Below are 21,364 nucleotides of genomic sequence, written 5' to 3'. Positions count from 1 at the left end.
ATTCTTATGTTAATACCCATACATTACATCATTAGTTTGAGATGTAGTGTTCCATGATTCATTGTTTGTGCATAACACCCAGTGCTCCATGCAGAATGTGCCCTCCTCAATACCCACCACCAGGCTAACCCATCCTCCCACCCCCCTCCCCTCTAGAACCCTCAGTTTGTTTTTCAGAGTCCATCATCTCTCATGGTTCAGGAGACCAGCCTCTTTCACTCATTATGACTGAGATTCAGACAAGTGGCTGCGTCTATCAATTGCTTGTCCTTTTTCACTCCTGAGCAGTATTCCTTTGTGTGGATATACCACAGTGTGTTTATCCATTTACCCTTTGTAGGGCATTGAGGTTGTTTCCAGTTTGGGGCAGTTATGAGTAAAGCCGCTATGAACATTTTTGTACCAGTTTTTGTGTGCATATAAGCTTCTATTTCTTTAGCTAAATCCCCAGAAATGGGATTGATGGGTCATATGTTAAGTGTGTATGTGTAACTTTGTAAGAAACTGCCAAACTGCTTACCACAATGGCAGTGTTTTGCATTCCCACCAACAATGTATAAACTTTAAAAACTTTTTTTTTTTTTTTTTTTTATTTGCCAGAGAGAGAATGAGAGACAGAGAGCATGAGAGGGAAGAGGGTCAGAGGGAGAAGCAGACTCCCTGCTGAGCAGGGAGCCTGATGTGGGACTCGATCCTGGGACTCCAGGCTCATGACCTGAGCCGAAGGCAGTCGCTTAACCAACTGAGCCACCCAGGTGCCCTAAAAACTTTGAATGCTATTTTAAATGCTCTTGGGTTGAGGTTGGCAAATTGTGTTTCACAGTTCCTTGGGGTTTTGAAGAGATGCCCCATGACAAAGAGAGATTCTAGGTCCTCCATAGCAGCTTCTTCAAAGAGAACTGCTCCAGTTTTGTTTTGTTTTATATATTGAGTTCCCTGTAAGAATACATTTGGAGAAAAAAGAGGTTTATCTGTGAAGTGTTGGAAAATCATTGTAGTAAGGTGGTGCATCCAGAGCTTGGGATGTGGACCATGGGTGTTAACCACGGGAACACTAGGTGGCGCTCCAGGACTCCGCAGATAGTGGGGATCACGCTGAGAAAGTGGACCCCCTTTTCAGCTCCTTTTAAGTCCCCATCTTTGTGTCAAGGAGGTCTTCGTGTCTTTAACTTTCACCAAGACTTGTTAATGGCGTCATTCACAACGACACAGTAGGCTTCGGTCCCAGAGCCTTCAGCAAGCAACGTCTATCTAGAATGAAATCAACATATAGCCTTTTTTTTTTTTTAATTTATTTATTTAAGGGTGCCTGGGTGGCTCAGTTGTTAAGCGTCTGCCTTCAGCTCAGGTCATGATCCCAGAGTCCTGGGATCGAGTCCTACATTGGGCTCCTTGCTCCGCGGGAAGCCTGCTTCTCCCTCTCCCACTCCCCCTGCTTGTGTTCCCTCTCTGGCTGTGTCTCATCAAATAAATAAATAAAATCTTAAAAAAAAATTTATTTATTTGACAGAGAGATAGCACAAGTAGGCAGAGCGGCAGGCAGCGGGAAAGGGAGAAGCATGCTCTCTGCTGAGCAGGGAGCCCAATGCGGGGCTCGATCCCAGGACCCTGGGATCCTGACCTGAGCCGAAGGCAGCCGCTTAACCGACTGAGCCCCCCAGCTGCCCCTAGCCTTGTTTTTAATATATTATTTTTGCAGTTATCTTTAAAAAAAAAAAGATTTTATTTATTTATTTGACAGAGAGAGAGAGAGCACAAGTAGGGGGAGCAGCAGAGGGAGAGGGAGAAGCAGGCTCCTCGCTGAGCAGGGAGCCCGATGTGGGGCTCGATCCCAGGGCCCTGGGATCATGACCTGAGCCAAAGGCAGCCACTTAACCGACTGAGCCACCCAGGCGCCCCTTTGCAGTTATCTTTTCGTTTAAGACAGGTACCAGTGGTTTTCCAATTTTCTTTTGAAGCTAATTTATTTTATACTTTAAAATGTGGGTCATTTGAAATAAAAATATCAAATATTGTATACCTCATTCACAAACGTGGCAAGAATTTTGAGACTGTGCTAGAATGACTGAAGTTCAGGAGACTCTGCACTAGTGGGACTATTTATTTAAATAGACCTCGAAGTGAAGCCTTTTTTTTTTTTTTTTTAAAGATTTTATTTATTTATTTGACAGAGAGAGAGACAGCGAGAGAGGGAACACAAGCAGGGGGAGTGGGAGAGGGAGAAGCAGGCTTTCCGCGGAGCAGGGACCCCGATTCAGGGCTCGATCCCAGGACCCTGGGATCATGACCCGAGCCGAAGGCAGACGCTTAACGACTGAGCCACCCAGGCGCCCCGAAGTGAAGCCTTTTGTCAAGTGGAGAGAGCACCTTGGTAAAGCACATAACTGTCTCTTAGTTTATTGTATGAGTTTACAAGTTTATCTAATAGTAAAGTCTCAAAAGACAGTCTTCTGTTGCTCTTAGTTTTTGCAATACTTGTTTTTCAAGTTCCTTCTTTATTTACTGATTTGACAAATATTTATAAAAAATCATTAGGCAAGCACTGGGATGCAGTAGTGAAATAAACAGACAGGGTCCCTGACACTGTGAAACTTGCTTTCTTAAATCCTTTCTCCTTCGCCTCTCAGAGGCTGATCAGGGAAACCAAGGGCCTCTGGATAAAACTTAAATGATGCAAAAGGTAAAGAGGAGATAAATGACTTCTTTTAAAAAGTTATTTTAATACAGTCACAAGGAGAATTTATTTTATTTATGTCCTTGGAGTCCTCTTGGATGTGTACTTTTCTATTTGAAACATTTTGCTTATTATTTTGGTAAAATACTATGTACCTATAGACATAGTGATAAACCACAAGACTTTCTGAGGTTCCTTCCAACTTTAAGTACTTGAGGTAGGGCATCACAGACAAGGGGCGCTGCTGTGGCCAGAGTACCCACTGATGCCGGCACCTCTCCGAAATTAGACATCTTTTACATTAGAGGTCACCAGTGAGCAGCTGCCTGAGTTCTGTTCAGTCACTGACGTTTCTTGTTTGGCTGCGTGGTGTTTTAACAGTTTAAAAAAATGAATTTCCAGCATGTACAAGTCAGGAGATCTCACGTAAAAAAAAAAATCAAGACAGATTTCTTGTTTATTTTGAAAATTCACGAATCCGGCACCACCGAGACAGCTTTTCAGAATGGCAGAGTTGGCTGTTGCTGAACAGTGACTGCCTTTTTTGCGCAGAGCACAGGCTCTCATCAGGTCATCTTGCTTAACTCATTCATGTTACCTTTCTGGCTCTGGTGGGTATTTGCATTTGCAACTCCTGCTTTAGCCACTTGGAGCCTGGGCTTCATGCAGGAGAAGCAACTAGAGAATATGAGCGTTCCTCCCTGTGCTAGAGGGCTAATAATATCATTGTCCTTGAAGCTCAGAGTGTCCAACTGGGTATATGGCCTGGTCTAGTAGATGTAATTCTGGACCCAGGAGGCAGAGATCAGGGTCCTTTTCTGGGCTAGTGCTAGTCACATTATCTTGGATCCTTTAACAAAGGAGATACTATTTCCTATCTTATCTTTCTGTATCAGTTAGGGTTTTTGACTGTAAGCAACAGAAACAGATTCTGGTTTCGAAACAGAATTCGAACCAAATGGGACTTGATTCAAAGGATATTGGATAACTTCGTGGTATCCAAAGAAGAGGAATGATCTCTACTCAGAAAGTTCAGGAAACCAGGAATACTTTGAGGACCATGGGTGGTAGGAACCAAGGAAATTGATAAATGGCCTCCAAGATTTTTCCCTTTCTTTGTCATTCTTCTTAAGTGTCTCAAGTCCTGGAAGAGCGAATCAGGTTGGCCTGGCCCACATCCTTCATGGGAGAGAGCGGGACACTTTATTTAGTTGGCAGTCTCTCTAAGACTGCATACAATAAAAGACTTCCCTAAGAGAAGGTTTGATGTTGTTACAGGAAAGGGGGACGGGGTCTGGATAGAAGGCAGCCAGACAACAGATGTTCACTACACCTCTTCTCAAGGCTGTCATGGAAGGCATTCAGTATACACTGCCAAATGCCATAGAGGAGTAAGGAAGTAGTATTTCAAGTTACGTGAGGACAAAATGGTGAGTGTGCTCTTTAAATGAATGAAGGCAGTGGCATCAGTCAAATAAGCACCAGTACAAAGAAAGTAACAGGTTCATTCCTTTTAGCATTTGCTTTGGGTATAACACCTCTCTGAAGAAGCCACACCAACTTTAAATGAAAAATATGTCTAAATCCTCAAGATTTCTATTCCAGTTACATGAAGATAAATACGTGCGATGAAAAGTTCTAGCCTTCAAACTTGAAAGGCATTTGCTTGCTCACATTACAAGTGCCAATAGAATCCTCTATATTGTTTTCTTGTTTCTTACATTACATGAATTTGCACATTGAAAACACATGTGTGCAAAACGAGCATACAGGAGTGAGTTGTAGATAAAATTGAAATGACACTTTCAGATTTGAGTTTTGATGTAATGCTCCTTGTTAGGGTGAGCGGGGTATGATGTGTAGGGCTTCCACTATTTCTAAAGGCAACATCTGACGTTTTCCAATGCTCGGTAGAAGCTGGAGTGTTTTTGTACTCACCTGTGAGCCTAATTTGTCTTAAGGACCGTACCCGTGACCTTGAGTAAGTGATTCTTCCTCAAATCGGAAGGCTGCTGTGCACAAGAATCCCTGTACATATCATTTGAAATGTCGTGGATTTTTAAAGCTAGAAGGCTTCATTGAGACTGAATTTGATTTTAGTACTCTTATTGTTTCTTTCTTTGCAAGCTTTTGATTTGCAACAAGCAAGGAAAATGAGTGAACCAAAAAAAAAAAAAATTGCTTGCATGGCTGGAAATAGAAATTAATGATTCAAACAGGAGAGGCAGTGCAGAAATCCTCAGCTGGGTGGCAGGAAACAGAGTGAGAGAAAGTCAGAGACTGCTCTTTTTTAAAAGGCAAAACAAACAACTCACAGTGAGGTATACGTGAAAATCATTTCTAATAATAGCTCATGGGAGGCAGTTCCCAGGAAAAAGACTGGTGGTGCACTGAGGAAATTAGAGTGAGAACACACAGTATCTCGATGTGTTACTTAAGGCAATGGAGCTTTCGGGTTTACCTTATGTGCCTTGTACATTGATTAAATACAAAATATATGCTGGCCATTTTTGACCATCATTTACTGTATTGATTTGTTAGCAGGGGAACTGTAATAAAAAAGCCATTGATTTACTGTCCTTATTTGCTTATGGGCTTTTTTTATTATTAATTTTTCCTGTTCTCTCTTTTTTTGGACCATTCCTTCTAGACAAATGCTGTGCTTCGTGAAGTTAGAAGAGAGGGGGTCCCCGTGGAACAAAGGACTGAAATCCTGACTGCCATCCTTGCCTTGCTCACCACACGTCAAAACTTGAGGAGGGAGTGGCACGCCAGGTCAGTTCTCTGATGAAATGGGATTTGTCGTCCCTGAAAACACCGCGACATATTTGGCTGAGCCCTTCCTCGCGATGGGTCTTACACCTCTCATTGGAGGGGCCATGAAAAATCAGCAGGTTACAGATGCTCTCAGCCAAAGTTAGCTCTCCTACTCACGGTACCTACTACATTAATTGTAATGAGCCATGATGTCATCTGTAGGTGTATATGATTTATCCCCGAGTGTAACGTTTCGCATCAATGGTTGCATCCTGAGCATAACAGAATAGAAGTAGCTGATGCCGAAGGACCCTTTTAATCACGGCTCTAAAAGACTAACATTGCTGCCTCGTTAGGGCAGATGTCTGGGAAATTCACACAGTGCTCCTACATCAGTCAGTGAGAGGCAGTTTGCTTGAAAGTGGTCGATTTATCAAATCCCAGTTTTAGAATTGGCCAAGTAGGAATTATGTTGGCTTCAATCTAGTTTCTTTGCTTATGGACTTACCTGTGGTTAGAAAGCTGTTACTGGTAGAAAGTTTCTATAAATCATGAGTTTTTGCAGAATTGAGGCTTGCGTACTCTAGATTCTGTTATCCTGCTCTTATTTGAGAAACAATTGATGGGTGGAAGGTAGAAACTACTTCCCCCAAACGTTAGGGTTACCCTTTAGATCTGCACTTGGTAAAAACTGCTGAATTATCATCTGTCTCTCAGCAAGAGGGAGAGGAATCAGGAAGATCATTCTGAATTTTTGTCTCTGAGTCTTATTTGAGGCTTAAAAAATCCTGTGTGCCTGGGAGTCAAGAACATTGATAGACATAATATTTCTCCAAATGAGTTCATGCAGCAGAGTTTGTAATGGTGGCTTTACTAGTAACAGTTATCATGAAAATTGGTTTGTCTGAACAAGGCTGAAGATGAGCATTTTCCAAGAAAGGAGACAGTTAAGAGTATGAACTGTGCATTCCGACTGGGTGTTGGAAAGCTGCTGCTCAGGTATGTGTATTATCTCTAAACTCAGACTTGCATTAAAAGAATAATTTCAGAATTCACCTTGATACTCACCCCTTCCCCTCTTTTTCGTAGTGTAGTCAGATCAGAGTAAATGACAGTTTCAGCTACAGTAATTAAATAATCTCCAATTTAACTTTTCTTGTATTCCAATTTCAGCATATATATTCATTAAAGTATGCATATTTTACTAAATACTGGAATATCCGTGCGGGGACATCTAAGATGTGTTTCTCTGCGTTTAACCTTTTATATCTCCCCCCCCCCCCCGGTGATTCTTATTAAATAGGAAAGAGAGAAAGAAAGGAATTTCCCTGTAATCTCTCTTCCACCACCTCCTACCCCCACCCCACCATCCCTCCAAAGACAGCACAGCCCAGAGACCAAATGTTGAGGATGGACGTCTTCTGTTGAGTGCATTTGGTTTGTTAACAATAATTTCCTAGTACACCGAATCATCAGACAACATGCCCAAAATGGCCTGTTTAAAGGAAGTCTGGTTTCAGCATTTCTGGCCCTTACTGCTAACAGTTTAATCAGGAGCTGGAGCCAGTGTTGAAGTTGATGGAGTCTAGCATCTGAAACAGAAATTCTCAAGTCCTTTGTGGTAGGGGAGGAGAAAAGAAAGAGCTTAGCAGCTGACACTCTGCAGGCCCCTTTAAAACTAAACACCTGAAAGCAAATTTCAAGAGGGTCATGTCTTGAGAGCTCAGAAGGAAAAGTGTCTTCAGAGTATTAAATAACCATAATCCTCCCCCCCACCCCTTCTCCACCCTCATTTGATGTTTCCCATCCCAGTGACCTATCTAAAAGACTCATCCATATGATCTGTATAAACAGACTGTTACCATACACCTCTCTTTTCCTCATCAAAGCATCCCCTGACCGTCTGGAACCGGGCACTGGCCCGAGTAGCCATCAGGCCGGTGGTGGTGAAAGTTATAAAACATCCACCACCGTGCTTCCCGAGCCGCCTGTGTTTTAGAGATTGGCCCATTGTGTACTTTGGAATTACACGAGGAAAAATGTGCTTTGACAGAAAATAATTAGCGCTCGCCAAAGGCCAAGCAATAGGTTAGAGTATTTTACTTTCATCAAAGCTATCAGGGGATCAGTTAGATTAGATAATAGAAATTTTTTCCTCTGAAAGTTAAATACAGATGACTCTAATTACCTTCTATTGCATGTTGGAGAATGCGTTATGAATAGTACAACTTCAAGAAATGTAGGTCAGCGGAGACTTTCGTGGGAGGCCATTGTCATAAAGGGCCCCCGCCCCCGCCCCGCAGGCTCCCCTGCAGTAATGATATTAGGGAGAATATTTTAAAGCCGAACTTGTAACTGGGTTTTAAAATACTTGTCTCTCTCTCAGGCCAAGAGCCGAGCCATTGTTTGGGACTCCCTGAAGTCTCTTAAACTGAAAGCATATGTTCCCCGTAATTTAGCTTTTTGAGGAAAGTGTCACTTCTGCCTGACTCGGGGTAACCGAGTTTGTCACAGTGTCACACAGCCCTGCGATTCCAGAGGCACAGCTGAATGCCGTGGGTTTCCTTCCCCAAGCTCGGTAATCCCAGAAACAAGGCTCTCCAAATAGGCTTATTAGGGCTGTCTATTCACTTCCCCCGAGCTGAATGATCCAAAGTACATCAGGAGAAGCTGTGTGAATGCAGGGTAAGTGTTAACAGAAGTGGTACAGAATTTCTGAAGATTTGGCTTTGTTTATACAGTCCACTCTGCCTGATGGACAGCTTGTTATAGCTTTTAAAGAACTGGGCAAGCCCTCTGATCTGACCCCTTCTTGACCTCCGCAGCCCAAAGGTCAGTCTGTAGCTAATAAACCCTGAGGTTCTTAGGGTCTACTGTAGGAAAAGGCAGAAAAAGAGCAGCTGCAGGGACTGGGTGTCCCGGGTGAGGCTGCGTGAGGGTCACTCTCTGATAATGAAAATGATTACCAAATTATATGGAGGTTTAACCGCAATAGTGAGAGAGAAGAGGGTGGAGCCCCGCGTATTAGGTCTGATAAATGAACTGTGAAGAAGGCCCATCTGGCTCTCAACGTCTTGTCTCCCCCTCTCTCCCTACCAAGGGGAAACATTTTAAAATAACAGCAGTACATATAGACTCAATGACCCATGCAAGGAGCTGGAATGGATTAAGATTTAATGGTGACAGTGGAAGAAATTATCATTTGAAAAGTGCGCTGAAGAAAAGGTACAGCTCCATGTCCCTGCCCGAGTTGTTTTTCCTAAATAAAATAATAGCAAAACATCGGCGCCTTGGTTTATTTTCCGCAAATCCGTAGCGCCTTTCCTCGATTGTGGAGAATTTTGAGGGCATGTCTGTTGTGGAATAATTATCCGTAGCCAGCCGAAGGAAAGGAATGGGCTTCCTTTGCCTTGAACACATCGGAATGAGAGTCAGATATTTTATTTTCAGCTTGCTCGCTCAGTTGAGCGAATGTAGGTAAATCAAGCGTTTGAGAAAATGCTCTACAAAAAAATTGCGTTCCACTTCAGCCTCTGGCCACCGAACATTACGCATGTTTGGATACTGAATATCCGTGTCACTCCCAGACACTGTTTTGTTCTTACCACAACTTCGCGATTTCTTGTCTGTAAAAGGAAGACAAAAGCACATAATGTTAATTGAGTAGATGGGTTTTTTCCTTTCTTTATTCCTTTTTCCAAGAACCATCATAGCGATGTTAATTTTTGCCAATAGTGGGCGGGTCATAAGCTGCTTGTTCACGTACTGTTAATTGATAAGAGTAATCTACTTAAAGCTCTCTCCCAGCTCCCTGTGAACATAGAGTGTCCTGGCTTCCGACCAGCAACATAGGGCTTCACAAAGCTCCGTACTTCTCCTTGGGAGACGGCGGGCACAGCCTGTGACTCTGTGCTCTGAAACAATGAGTTGAGTCCATTAGCATTTTTGTATGTTTCGTACACGTACCACACACAAAACACTGCGTGAGAGACTGGGCGTGAGAAAATGCGTTCGGCAGCCAGTTGAAGCATGTATCTGGGGATGAGATTCTAGCAAGTTCCCAGAAAGGGGCCATGAAGGCAGTGGAAAGGAAGGCGGGGGAACCATCATTAACCACAACAGAGTGGCAAGTTGCTCCAACCCACTCAGGAGAGTATTTCACTGTAGACATCTTTGCAGACTAGAATTGCTGTACTATTGAAAATCCTCTTATGGTAAACTACACTGTCTACATATACAAGTGTCACCCAGACGGTAGTTATATTTAAAATAGAAACAAAAAGTTTCTAAACATTATCTAAAGTCAGTGTATGTTTCATCTTGTGTTTTGACTTGACCTTGTCTGCCTGGGGGGAGTTAGAGTGAACCGAGAGCTAGGTGGGGGCTAACATGGGGAGTTGAGGAGCACTTGTAGAACGAACGGTGCTTAACTTGGAAACAGTGCCTTTAAATTTTTGCTAAGTAAGATGCAAATACAAAAAAGACGAAAGCCAGGCCATTAGCGGGTTTTTTTTCCCAATCAAGATATAATTCACTAATTCACAAAATATAAAATTTCATGTAACATAAAATTAATCATTTAAAAATGTACAATTAAGTGATTTTTCTCTTTTTTTAGTATATTCACAAGATTGTGCAACCATCACCATTATCCAATTCCGGAACATTTCCATTACCCCAGAATGAAACCCCAGACCTGTTAACAGCCACTCTCAATACCCCCCCACTTCTCCCCATGGTCTCTGGCAAGCACCAACCTACTTTCTGTCTCTGTGGATTCGCCTGTTCTGAACATTTCATGTAAATGGAATCCTACACTGTGTGACTTTTTTGTATCTGGCTTCTTTTACTTCACACGGTGCTTTCAGGGTTGATCTGTGTTGTAGCCCTATATAAGTACTCCATTCCTTTTTATTGCCAAGTAACATTCCACTGTATGACTAGATCACGTTTTGTTTATCCATTCACTGGCTGCCGGACATTTGGGCTGTTCGGCTATTCTGAATCACCCTGCTGTGTACATTTGTATACAAGTTTTTGAGTGGCACGTTTTCTGGTCCTCTGAATGTAAACCCAGGAGTGGACTTGCTGAGTCATACCATCGCTTGAGGACTTGCTGGACTGTTATCCACATCCGCTGCCCCCTTTTACGCTCCTAGCAGTCATACACAAGGCTTGCAGATTCTCCACAACCTCACCGCCGCTTACTTTCCTTTGTTTTTTGGATTATAGATATCCTAGGGTTGTTACTGTGGTTTTGATTTGCACTTCCCTGATGATGAATGATGTCTTGAACATCTTTTCGTGTGCTTATTTAAGACCATTAGGTTCTCATTAGGGGATTTAAAAACATGGCCTATGTAAGCACTTACCCCTTTAAGTGGGAAGGAGCTCACGGGCCTGTTAGGGGTATGTGGCATATTGAGGGAAGGGAGCTTTAAATGAAGTTGTCATGAGAATACAGCTGGGCCCATTTCCCTGCTCCCTGGGTAGACCCGGCCCTTTGTTTATTTGCAGGTGGCCCCGCTTATTTGTTTTGGGAGACCCCCTCCCCATTCCTTCTCCCCTTCTCATGCATCTCCTCCGTTACAGCGTCTCTGAGCATTGCACACTGGATGGGAATGTCACTGATTAAATGGAAACACTGTCTACATACAGCTTCTCCACTTCTAGGCTCAAATAGGATTTTCAATAGTCCCGTAACAGACAACTTCGTTTGGGTCCAAGGAGCCTTTAAATGGTGCTGAGAACAGTTTAAAAAATGTTTATGGCAGTTCCTTAGAAAAACTTTCGGAACTACTTGCTTCCAGTTAAAATGAACTCGCTAGATCTAGATGGCTTTATATGCATGTCCTCCCCATATTGGGCTTTGTCAGCTCAAAAACCTGCCAAGTTAGCCCTTTTTCTGGACAAGAGAACCATTTTATTATTGACCATCTTATCACTGACCATAGTCACCATAACCTTTACCATCTGTTTACCTCTAGGACTGGATCCACTTTGGATGGATCCATCTTCATTAGGGTTCCAAAATCTAGCTGTTGCAACCTTTTCTAAAGCAAATCAGCGTCAGAACTGTGATCTGGGTGCAGCAAGTAAAGCAGTTTGTGGAAATTACTTCTGTGGATCCGCTCTGGTTCTAAGACTCGCACATTAAGGTTCTCTCTGTGGAAGTGTGGTCTCTCCTTTTTGCCTCCTGACTGGCCTGAATTATGTACAAAACTGACAAGTCGATCCAATCCAGTTTAGCGATGAACTATTATTTATTGAGTGCTTGTTATTTACAAACAACTATGCTAAATGCTGTGGGAAATATAAAGATGAGCATGGTACGGTATCAGTTTTCAAATAATGTGTCGTTGAATGCAGGGGAGGGCAGGACAGGGTAATGGGAACACAGTGGCTAGTCTGCAGATTTCCATTCTTTTTCTGCAGGCACCTGGAAGATGACTTAGCCCTGGAGCCTGCCCCAAGGGAACTTACAGTTTGCTAGGAGCTTACAAAAAGGAATCACCTGATATGTATTATATATGTACTTGATTTCGTTTTGACATTTTTTTTTTGTCGATCCTACAAGAATGTAAACTTGGTGAGGGTGGGGGATTTGCCTGTTCACCAACTGCAAAACCTGCAGCCCAGATCACTCCTCTGTTAGAAGGAGGAGTGCCCTGGATGGGCAGGGACCCTGGTGCCCGTTTACCACAGACCCCTGCATTTAGAACAGTGCCTGGCACTCAGATTTATTCAGTGGCTGGCTGAATAGACTAGCTTTCCTCTCAACCCATTCCTGTATTCATAAGTACTCTGAGTTCCTTCTTAATTTTGAAGAGGAATGGCCATTTGAGATGCCGGCCTGTTGCTTTTTTGGGTGCATATTCATCTCCTCGTGCCAGAGGTGGAAACCTACAGATTGGATGTGAGGAGAGATCTCTGATATATAGTTCTTTGGTGTCTAAGTCCCAAGACTGCACCCTGACTCCTGCTTCCGGCCTGAGCGAGGAAGGACGCTGTGTGTGCAGGCTGATTCGGGTACTTGAGGAAGAACCCAGAAGCGAACACCATGGAATTGAGCTGGGACCAGGACAAACAGACAGGGTCTTGCTCCTGAGGCAGCTGTTCCCGATCCCTTGCCGTTCCTGGAAGTGAACTAGAACTGGGGGGAGGGGAGAGGCCTCCCTAGAACAGTTTCTCTGCACAAGAGGATGATTTTTAGGCCAGGAGGGGCAAGTTGAGTGTAAATGTGACCTCAGGGGCGCCTGGGTGGTGCAGTCAGTTAAACTGTCCTACTCTTGGTTTCAGCTCAGCTCATGATCTCATGGGTCGTGAGATTGAGCCTCGCATCGGGCTCTTCACTCAGTATGGAGTCTGCTTGAGTTTCTCTCTCCCTCTCCCTCTGCTCCTCCCCACCCCCCCATGCGTGCTCTCTCTCCCTGTCTCTCTGAAATAAATACATTTTTTTGTTTTTTTAAATGTGGCTTCCAGTTTGCATTTTACCTGCTCCAGGCAGTTGCTTTCTGCTGGTTACCTGCTAATATCCTGATGTGCCTTTCCTGGTATCAGCGCAGTGATGAGCATCAGCCTTGGTGGCTTGACATTTGGGCCAGAACTTGTTTGCCGTCCTCGAGAACTGTGGTCACACGAAGTGGAACCACCAGCCCTGACGACGGGCTAGGGGATGACGAGGCTGTTGTTACTGTCTTCTGAGACAACGTGTGACGGAGTCGTCTGACCATGGCAACTGCTGTCACTCACATTAGAGAGAGGGGCTGCTGCTCCTTCTGGCTGAGTTAGTTGGAGCTAGAAGTTGCGGCGTCCAGGGTCCAGTAGCTGTCCACTGCAACTGGCTGAGTTTGGTTGCGGGCTTGGGGGAGGAATAAGTGAAGGAGCTTCCTGGGAGAAACAGGGAGGCACTGGCCTGCCAGTTGCCATCCCTGCCTCTCCTTTTTAATGCATCTGCCCCATCTCCTTTAATAATTGCAGTCTCCGCTTTCTGCTGCCCTTAGCAGAAGAATGTCCTTTGTGTGTCCAAACCAGATTACTCCATAAAACCTGGTAACTCCATAAAACCTCCTCATAAATGTGTAGGAATTGAAACATTGTATAAATTTAGAGCAAGGATTAAATGAGTCTAGAGCTAGGGTTACCTTTTTTTTTTTCCCGAGATACAGCAACTTATCTCAAGGAGGCCAGTGTTGTTAATGTTATTACCATTGTTACTGTCATTATTTGAGCAGTTTTATGGGAGACAAAAGCCAATTGACTTCTGCACATCTTATTTGTAAAATCAACACACAGGCTTCAGTGTGAGCTCCACTCCTGGCAGAATCTGACTGTGATTGGTTGCGGACTATTTCTCACAGGCAGTGCTTCTTAAACTTTTTGAAAAAGCATTGATGAATCCATTTATTTATTCAGCAAATACTTACTAAGGGCTTGCTGTTTGTCAGGCACTGTTCCGGGTGCTGGGGATGCACCAGGGAAGCACACCGATGAAAGTGCCTCTCTCATGGAGGACAGACAGCTGTGTGCCTATGGGCGACTCTGAAAATGTCTTTCGAAAAGTGTACGTCAATTACCGTGTCCTGCATATTCAACGACACTCCGTAGAACCAAAATATGATCCTGCAGTCGAGAGATACAACATTCTCTTTCCTGACCTGCATCATAAAACGATCACTTGTTATAAAACTTGCTGTCCTAGTTCTGGTGAGTCATATTTGCGTGAGCCATTCGCAGAATACCAGTTTCTAAGGAATGCCATGCTGGGGAGGGGGTGCCCACAGCATTCATTTCTCCTTAGACAATCTGCACTCTGGTTCCCAGTGACTTTTCAGAAAAGGTGTCACCTTAGAGGTCTTCGCTTTGGGAAGGCTCAAATTCAGGCCAGGTTACACTCACAAGTGTCTCTTAAGAGAGAAGCTGTGCCTATCTCTGAGGTGGGTGGGGGATTGCACGTGTTAACGCACTCCAGTCGTTAATAAGCGGTGGTTATGGTTACCGTGAGTGACCTGTCAGTCATGCATTGACTCAGCAAATATCTATCGAGTGCCTAGCTGGTAGCAGACACTATCACAGGCCTTGAGGTTATAGAGATGAGTAACACTTGACTAGGGAAAATGTATTATGCAATACCGTATAATTAAGGCTGTGAACGAGTTTCAGTCAGGATACTGTGCAAAGAAAGTGGGAAGAAAGGGAAGAAAGTGGCCGGCTCTCCTGGAGTGTTCTTGTGTGACCCTCATTATACGCCCAGCCACTGTTGGGGGAGACTGCTCCGCTGCAAGTGGGTAGGGAGAGATTTGTCTCCAGAAGGGGTGAGAACTAGGGGAGAAATCTCTATGTGATTATGGGTCATGGGATAAAATCTGGGCTGCTTTCCAGAGGGATCTAGTTCTCAATGATAGATGGGGGGGGGGGGCGGTGCTTTGTTTCAGAGCAAATGTCATTAACATGGCATGGAGGTTGGGAGCATAGATTCTGAGCGGGTTGCCTGGGTTCTCCCTCTCTTCCCACTTTCTTTGCACAGAATCCTGACCTGAACTCTTTCACAGCATTTATTATACTGTATTGCAGAATACACGTCTATAACTCTAAGCAATTATAGGGAAGTTACCTAACCCCTCTGAAGCTCCGTTTTCTCATTTGTAACTTGGCGCAGGGGATAAATAATATTTCATAGGGCTGATGAAGAAATCCCATGTAAAACACCCCAGAGCAAGTACCTGCACCATACTAGGTGCTCAGTAAAAATTGCCCACCACCTTTAGATCAAAACAGAAAAGTCAAGAATAAACCCAGCCACATTCATCCTTTGAGAGCATGCCCGCACGTAAAACCCCAGCCTCGTGGTAGGGGCCCCACCTTGCTGAATTGGCGTAGGGATGCATACTAGATGGATTTTGTCCTGCGCTAAGCACCGTCACACACAATTGACAGAGGCCTGAACTCCAGTTTGAATCCTATCTCCAGCTGGCTACTAACTCGGGGCCTGTCACAGACACTCAGGGTCCCAGCAACTTCATCTAAAAGAGCAGCAGCTCCATCCAGGTGACCTGGAAGGCACCTTCCCACTGGACAAGGTGCGGCTCTGTGAGTTAGATCCCAGGGAGCAGCTGGAGGTGGGGTAGGTGTTCCTCCTGATGGCTTCACCCCTTCTCCCTCCACTGTCCTTGAAACCTGCAGTTGTGCTCATTTTAGTAATAATAGCAGCTCACATTTATTGGGGATTCACTAGGTTCCAGGGTTTTAAATGGTTTAGGAGGCAAGAAAACAGAAGCAGAGAGATGCAGAGTGACTTGCCCAAGGCAACACAGCTAATGGTGGGAGTGGAAGTCAAGCCTTTGCGGCGCAGCTCAGACCCGGGCGGAAGGCCACTGTAGGAGCAGCCAACAGGGCTTTACAACCACTCATAGTTCATGTAGTTCTTTGATGTGGGTCCCGCAATACAGGGATCACAGTCCTTCCAGGATCCTACCCCGTGTGGAGAGGGGCACGTGTGTATCTGTAAAGGTGTATTTCCTCCGGCACTTAAACGTGTTTGGCACTTTTTTGTTGTGGGTGCCCCTCTCTCTAGAAAGAAGTAATTTCCAGCCCATGCTTTATGAATCTCCCTGCCTTACGTCTCTTCAAGGAACATTATTACCTTTATAGCTATGTCCTTCTTTTATATTGGTTACAATCTTTTAGAAAGTGGGAGTAGGGGCGCCGATGAGAATATCAAAGTTTAGCCTCCAAGAATCTGTAAATCCTCTAAGTGGAGTAATTTGAGGCCGGGTTGGTGAGTCAAGGCTGATTTGAGTGGGTTCCCTTAAGGTGAACGGGGAGCACAGAGTAGAGCTTCTACTCTATGATGGGTCCGTCACCAGCTATACGGTGTGTTTCCATCCAGGAAACCATGTACCACGCAAGGAGAGTCATGATCTTACTCTCTCTTGGGATGTCCGCAGGGCATTTTACCAGTTTACGCCCTAACGTGTATTCCAGGTTACAGATGAAAGTTTGACTCTGCATTCAGCTGAGGAAGTAATGGGGGGCGGGGGGAGGAACAGTCCTTCCAGCCTGTAGGGGACACTGTTGTATCACACATCAGAATGAGTTTCCGCCTCTTGTCTCAGGACAGAAAACAAAACAAACAAATCAAAACCCAAAAATAGGTCAATCGCCTTCACATTACTTACTGAAATTATGTGAGCGATTCCAGTGTGTTTAGAACAGTCACTGCTGTCAGGGTATCGATCAGGCCTCTTCGTATCTGTGCACGAAAGGAATCGTTTAGCGTTTCTGTCCAAGATGGGAATGATTGGCACTTTTCTGATTAGCTTTCTCTCCATACTCTCTTCTGGACAGGGTACTTTTTAGTTCAATAAACCGTTAGGTTTAGTGGACTTATCTTCATTTTTCACTAAGACATGCCCACGTCAAGTTGAAATGCTCGAGTTCTGTCGTATTCTAAATAAACATCGTAAGCCTTTTGAAGGGCATTTTGGGAGTTCCGAGTCTCTTCTTTTTATCCATATCTTTTTCTTCACTGGAAAAAAAAAAATGCTATTTACCGAGAAAATGAAGTCATGTCTATGAGGCAGGCCTGTGTAGGGCTCGGTCTTAGCGCCAGGAAGCTTGCTGCCAGATGCTCAGCACGGCTCTCGGTTCGGCATGCCTCTCTTCCCAGACTGTAGACAGCCTCCACATCCGTCCCGGTGCCCCGTGGCCTGGCCAGCAAAACCTCCGCCTTCCCTGCCCAGCTCTGGCCCCTTCCCTACCGGAATACGGGCCCTGGAAGGCGATTGTAATTAACCCTCGGAAAGCAGAGGTTTTGCTAAGGCAGTGTGCGCAGTAATGATTTTGTTCGCTTGCTTCATTTCCAGTTTCACCATCAATTACGCCATGTGTTTCATCCAGTTGGTGCTACCCTCCCAGTGTTAATTATAACCTACAAGACTGTTACAGTTAATTTTATGGCAAGCATATTGTCTCTTCAAGGCTCCAGAGCAGCTCATAAATTATCTTGAAGGTAAATGTAACTTGGGGAACTAGTTAGGAAAATTCCATCCATCTCGCTGAGGAGCCGCAGCTGCTGCTGGCAGCTGCCTTGTGAAGGAACTACGGCAGGTCAGGCTGAAGAGGGTAGGCCCAGGCTGTCACCGAGGAGAAAGGCTGTCCCGGCCCTGTCAGACAAGTACCTTCTGCCAATCCCTGGTGGTTTCACTTTGCAGGCAGGAAGAGGCACGCAGCACGGGTGGATGGTCCCCAAGCTGTCTGTATTCATTACTTTACAGAAACTTGTTGTAGGGAGGCAGGTCCGGAGACCTTTCCTCTTCTCTGTTGTCATGATGTTAGGCATCATCTGCAAAGTGCGAGAGAGATAACTCTATAACCAACTCTGGGCCTGGGCCGGGTGACGGCGGCCCCCGGAAGGCCCGGGGCTTCAATGAGCCTTTTATTTGTGGTTGGTATTGTTCATATAATCTGATAAAGTGAGATTTCACTGTGAACGAACATACTCTAAAATTGCCTACTAAATAAATTAGCAGGTTATCTTATTGGGATAATAAACACACTCTTTTTTTCTGTTTCCTCACACGACATCTAAGCTTTACATTTCAGCCCTCGGGGCTTTAGCATTATTATTTTTAATGACTGAACACAAGTCTTTCATTTAGCTTGTTTGTAGAGTTACTATAAATGATCTTTCTGCTGTTGGTTCTTCATTTGAAATTCTGCACGTTAGGCCCGCTTGGAGAGCTCTGAGGAGCCCCTGAGAACCGGGAGCTGTATTAAGCGCAGCATCTCCTAGCACACGGCGAACAGGCTGTGGCAGGGAGGTCGGAGACCGTGTGTCAAGTCCCGAACCTCCGTTCCAGTTGGAGCAGAGCATGCACGAACGGTGCTCCACAGCTCTGCCTCGTCCCTGAGCTGTTGGTTTCTCCCTGCGTATTTCAGAGCATTTTCACGTCTACCCAAAGACACGCAAGACCATTAGCCCTGGCTGTGTAACTAAGAGAATGAGACTGATGTTGAGGGGGTTCGGAGGCCACATGCAATGCTGAGATTGCGTCCAAAGTGGCCCTGGGCTTTCCCAAGGAAGTGTCCTTCTGAGCGCTGATAGCAGCACGATACCTGGATATTTGTGAGTTTTCTAGTGAATTCAGGCAAGAGGTTGCAAACCCAGATGAACGAAGCCAGAGCCGGGGGGCTGGGGGGGGGGTTGAAGTGAGCAGGAGGGGCACACCCTGTCGGAAATAGACAGCAGCTCTTCAGCCTCGCAAGGAGGCTGAATCCATGTTACTAGGTCCTCTACATTTTCAAGAGAAGTAGAAAATGGAGATTGTATGTACTTATGAAGTCTTCTATTTAAATGTTAGCAGAAATTCTTTTTTTAATATGTATTTTTTAAAGATTTATTTATTTGAGAGAGAAAGGGAGAGAGAGCGAGCACGCATGCGCCTGTGAGCCAGGGGAAGGGTAGAAGGAGAGGGAGAGGGAGAGAGTCTCAAGTAGACTCCATGCTGAGCCTGGAGCCCACTGCAGGGCTCAGTCTCCTCACCCAGAGATCACGACCCCAGCTGAAACCAAGAGTCAGATGCTCAACCGACTGAGCCACCAGGCGCCCCAGTGTTAGCAGAAATTCTAATGTTGTACCTTAACATTCAGGTGAATTAATCAATGCCTGTTTGGAGACTGGGTGGTGTGGGTAGGATTCTGATACAGAATGGCAGTCCTGCCTGCTTTCAATGAAAACTCTTTGCAGCTTTCTCACACTTCTCAAGAATAGAGACAATGACCCCAGCCAGGAGACCAGAATGCCATCTGGGGACTGCCTTCTGTGACCTTGTAACATGGTTCTACTCTGTGTGGGTTCTTGCTTGGAGGAAATATTTGTGTGTGTGTTTATTTATTTATTTTGCCTCTCACTTGGCGGTCTCTCGTCTTTTACAGAGAAAGCATAGGAGAGTTTTTAGAAGTGAATGAGGTGTATGTGGTGCTCATTGTCGCCATAAAAAGGATGTCTGCCAAAATGTTGGCAATTTTGAATCTGATGAAGGGTTTGATTCTCGGGGGGCGGGGATGGGCAGGGACTCCACAGCATTTCTCCTGTTGCACCCCCCGGGTTCATGCCTTACCCCCAGCTCCACCACGAGAGACCCAGCTGTTCTTTCATGGCTCAAAGAGTCATGTGGTCAGAATAATCTTTGAGTCTCACCGGTTCGGACTGATGCCCACATGGAGGTGTGGTCTGGGACGTTGTTAAATGCATGGGGGTTTGATCTTCTGGAGAAGAGGAAAATATAAAAACAATTTCTTTAATAAAAAGCAAAAAGTAAACGTAAACCCTGGCCGCCGCTGAAGTCAGCTCTTATGCATGCGTGGCTGAATTTCATTGTAAATATTTCATAAGGGCTGTTAGAATGCAGCCAGGTTGACATCACAGCCCCGACTGTACCAAAGGAGCCATTTCACTAAAATAAGCCAACATTTCTAAAGAAACATGAATTTCTAATGTAAAGTTAACATCAGGTCAGAAAACCCTCTGGAAGAAATGTCTGTATCAATGTTTATAATCTCTGCATTTATGGATTTGCAGTTTGTGCAAAAAACTCCCAAAGAGACTTTATTTTGGTTAAATAAGACCAGCTTGTGAAATAGTCTGTATATCCAAATCCACCCTAACCCAGTGTCTTGGCAGCCTTTTGTATAAATAATGTCTTTTCCAAAACATGTGTATTTGAAAAAGGAAGAGGGAAATTAAGTGGCACACCGTGTCTCTGGGTTGCCGTCAATTGACAGGATCCTAGAAACAGCAAGTGAAGACTGACAGTTTGTTCATTCGTAGAGCAAATTACAGAGCCGTACGTTAATTTATTGATTTAATTGAGGCATGGAAGGTTGCCGTGAAGAACAAAATGTTCACCCTCCTTTCATTTTCCTTCTTTTTTTTTGTAATAAAAGTTTACTTAAGCGTGCCCCCCCTTTTTTTGTGATTGTTGGTATGTCATACAAAATATGTATGAGGTTTAGAGGCACTTGGCAGAAAAGAAATGAAAGGATATTCACATTTTGTAAAAACTTAATCCACGTTCACAGATGGTCCTGTTCAGGTGCTATTTTAATTATGAGGTAAAGAACAGCCCCACACAGTTGGAAGTCGTCTTAATAAATGAAGAGGGGCTTTTTGTCTTCAAGCGTCAAAAAGCCTTGTTACTGAGAAATTTAAATACTTTGTGTTATAGGGGAGAGTCTCAAAATGCCCAGGATACTTGGAGAAAGCAAAATGATGGGCTCTTCTAAAGATCAAATGAGTTCACTAGAAACGTTTTACAAGTGTGTGGCTTTGAGCTTCCTTAATATTGGTCGTTTTATTTTTTTTAAGATTTTATTTATTTATTTGAGAGAGAGAATGAGAGACAGCACAAGAGGGAAGAGGGTCAGAGGGAGAAGCAGGCCCCCCGCTGAGCAGGGAGCCCGATGCGGGACTCGATCCCGGGACTCCAGGATCATGACCTGAGCCGAAGGCAGTCGCTTAACCAACTGAGCCACCCAGGCGCCCAATATTGGTCGTTTTAGCGATGGCTTTTCCAGTGGTACATGTGTGCTGTGGATATGTTCATGTGATCAGAGGGAAAATAAACAGAATAAATTGCAAGTAACATTTAAAAAAAAATTTAATCCCTAATGGAAGTATTTCCTTAGGGTTCTTAAGCTCAAAGGGCTGCTTTGCCCTTCAAGTGATAGAGTGGTCCAAAGAACTAATAATAATTCAAATGCTGCTCTAACTTACAGCTTGCATTAATAACACACAAATAGAACAGTCTTCTTATTAAATATTAGTAATATAATAATGTCTTACTGTCTTTCCCTTAGTGGGGAATTATGAGGACCTCATGTTAGGACCTCAGTGTCCTGACATAGTTAATTATCCATGGAAAATGGTTTTCA

At 44.4% G+C, this 21,364-nt stretch overlaps 1 protein-coding gene across 5 annotated transcripts in view; it reads left to right on the top strand.

Annotated features, from left to right (window-relative positions):
- The window catches only part of FTO (FTO alpha-ketoglutarate dependent dioxygenase), a 415,205-nt gene that overhangs the window by 209,347 nt on the left and 184,494 nt on the right, over nucleotides 1-21,364 (top strand). For 2 of the 5 annotated variants that reach the window (XM_054511328.2, XM_045891109.3), the window contains exon 8: nucleotides 5,325-5,449. The exons of 1 other annotated variant lie outside the window; for it this stretch is intronic. In XM_054511328.2, coding sequence (XP_054367303.2) covers nucleotides 5,325-5,449 — 125 coding nt within the window. Of the gene's footprint in view, nucleotides 1-5,324; nucleotides 5,450-6,344; nucleotides 13,807-13,878; nucleotides 14,723-21,364 lie in introns of those variants that run through there. 2 more of the 5 variants (XM_064580796.1, XM_045891108.3) reach the window with 2 other exon arrangements.

This window comes from Mirounga angustirostris, unplaced genomic scaffold (assembly GCF_029215605.1).
Source record: "Mirounga angustirostris isolate CCGP_5_RB_7025 unplaced genomic scaffold, mMirAng1.0.hap1 SCAF_16, whole genome shotgun sequence".
Taxonomy (NCBI): Eukaryota; Metazoa; Chordata; class Mammalia; order Carnivora; family Phocidae; genus Mirounga; species Mirounga angustirostris.
This window is presented reverse-complemented; position numbering and strand designations above follow the sequence as displayed.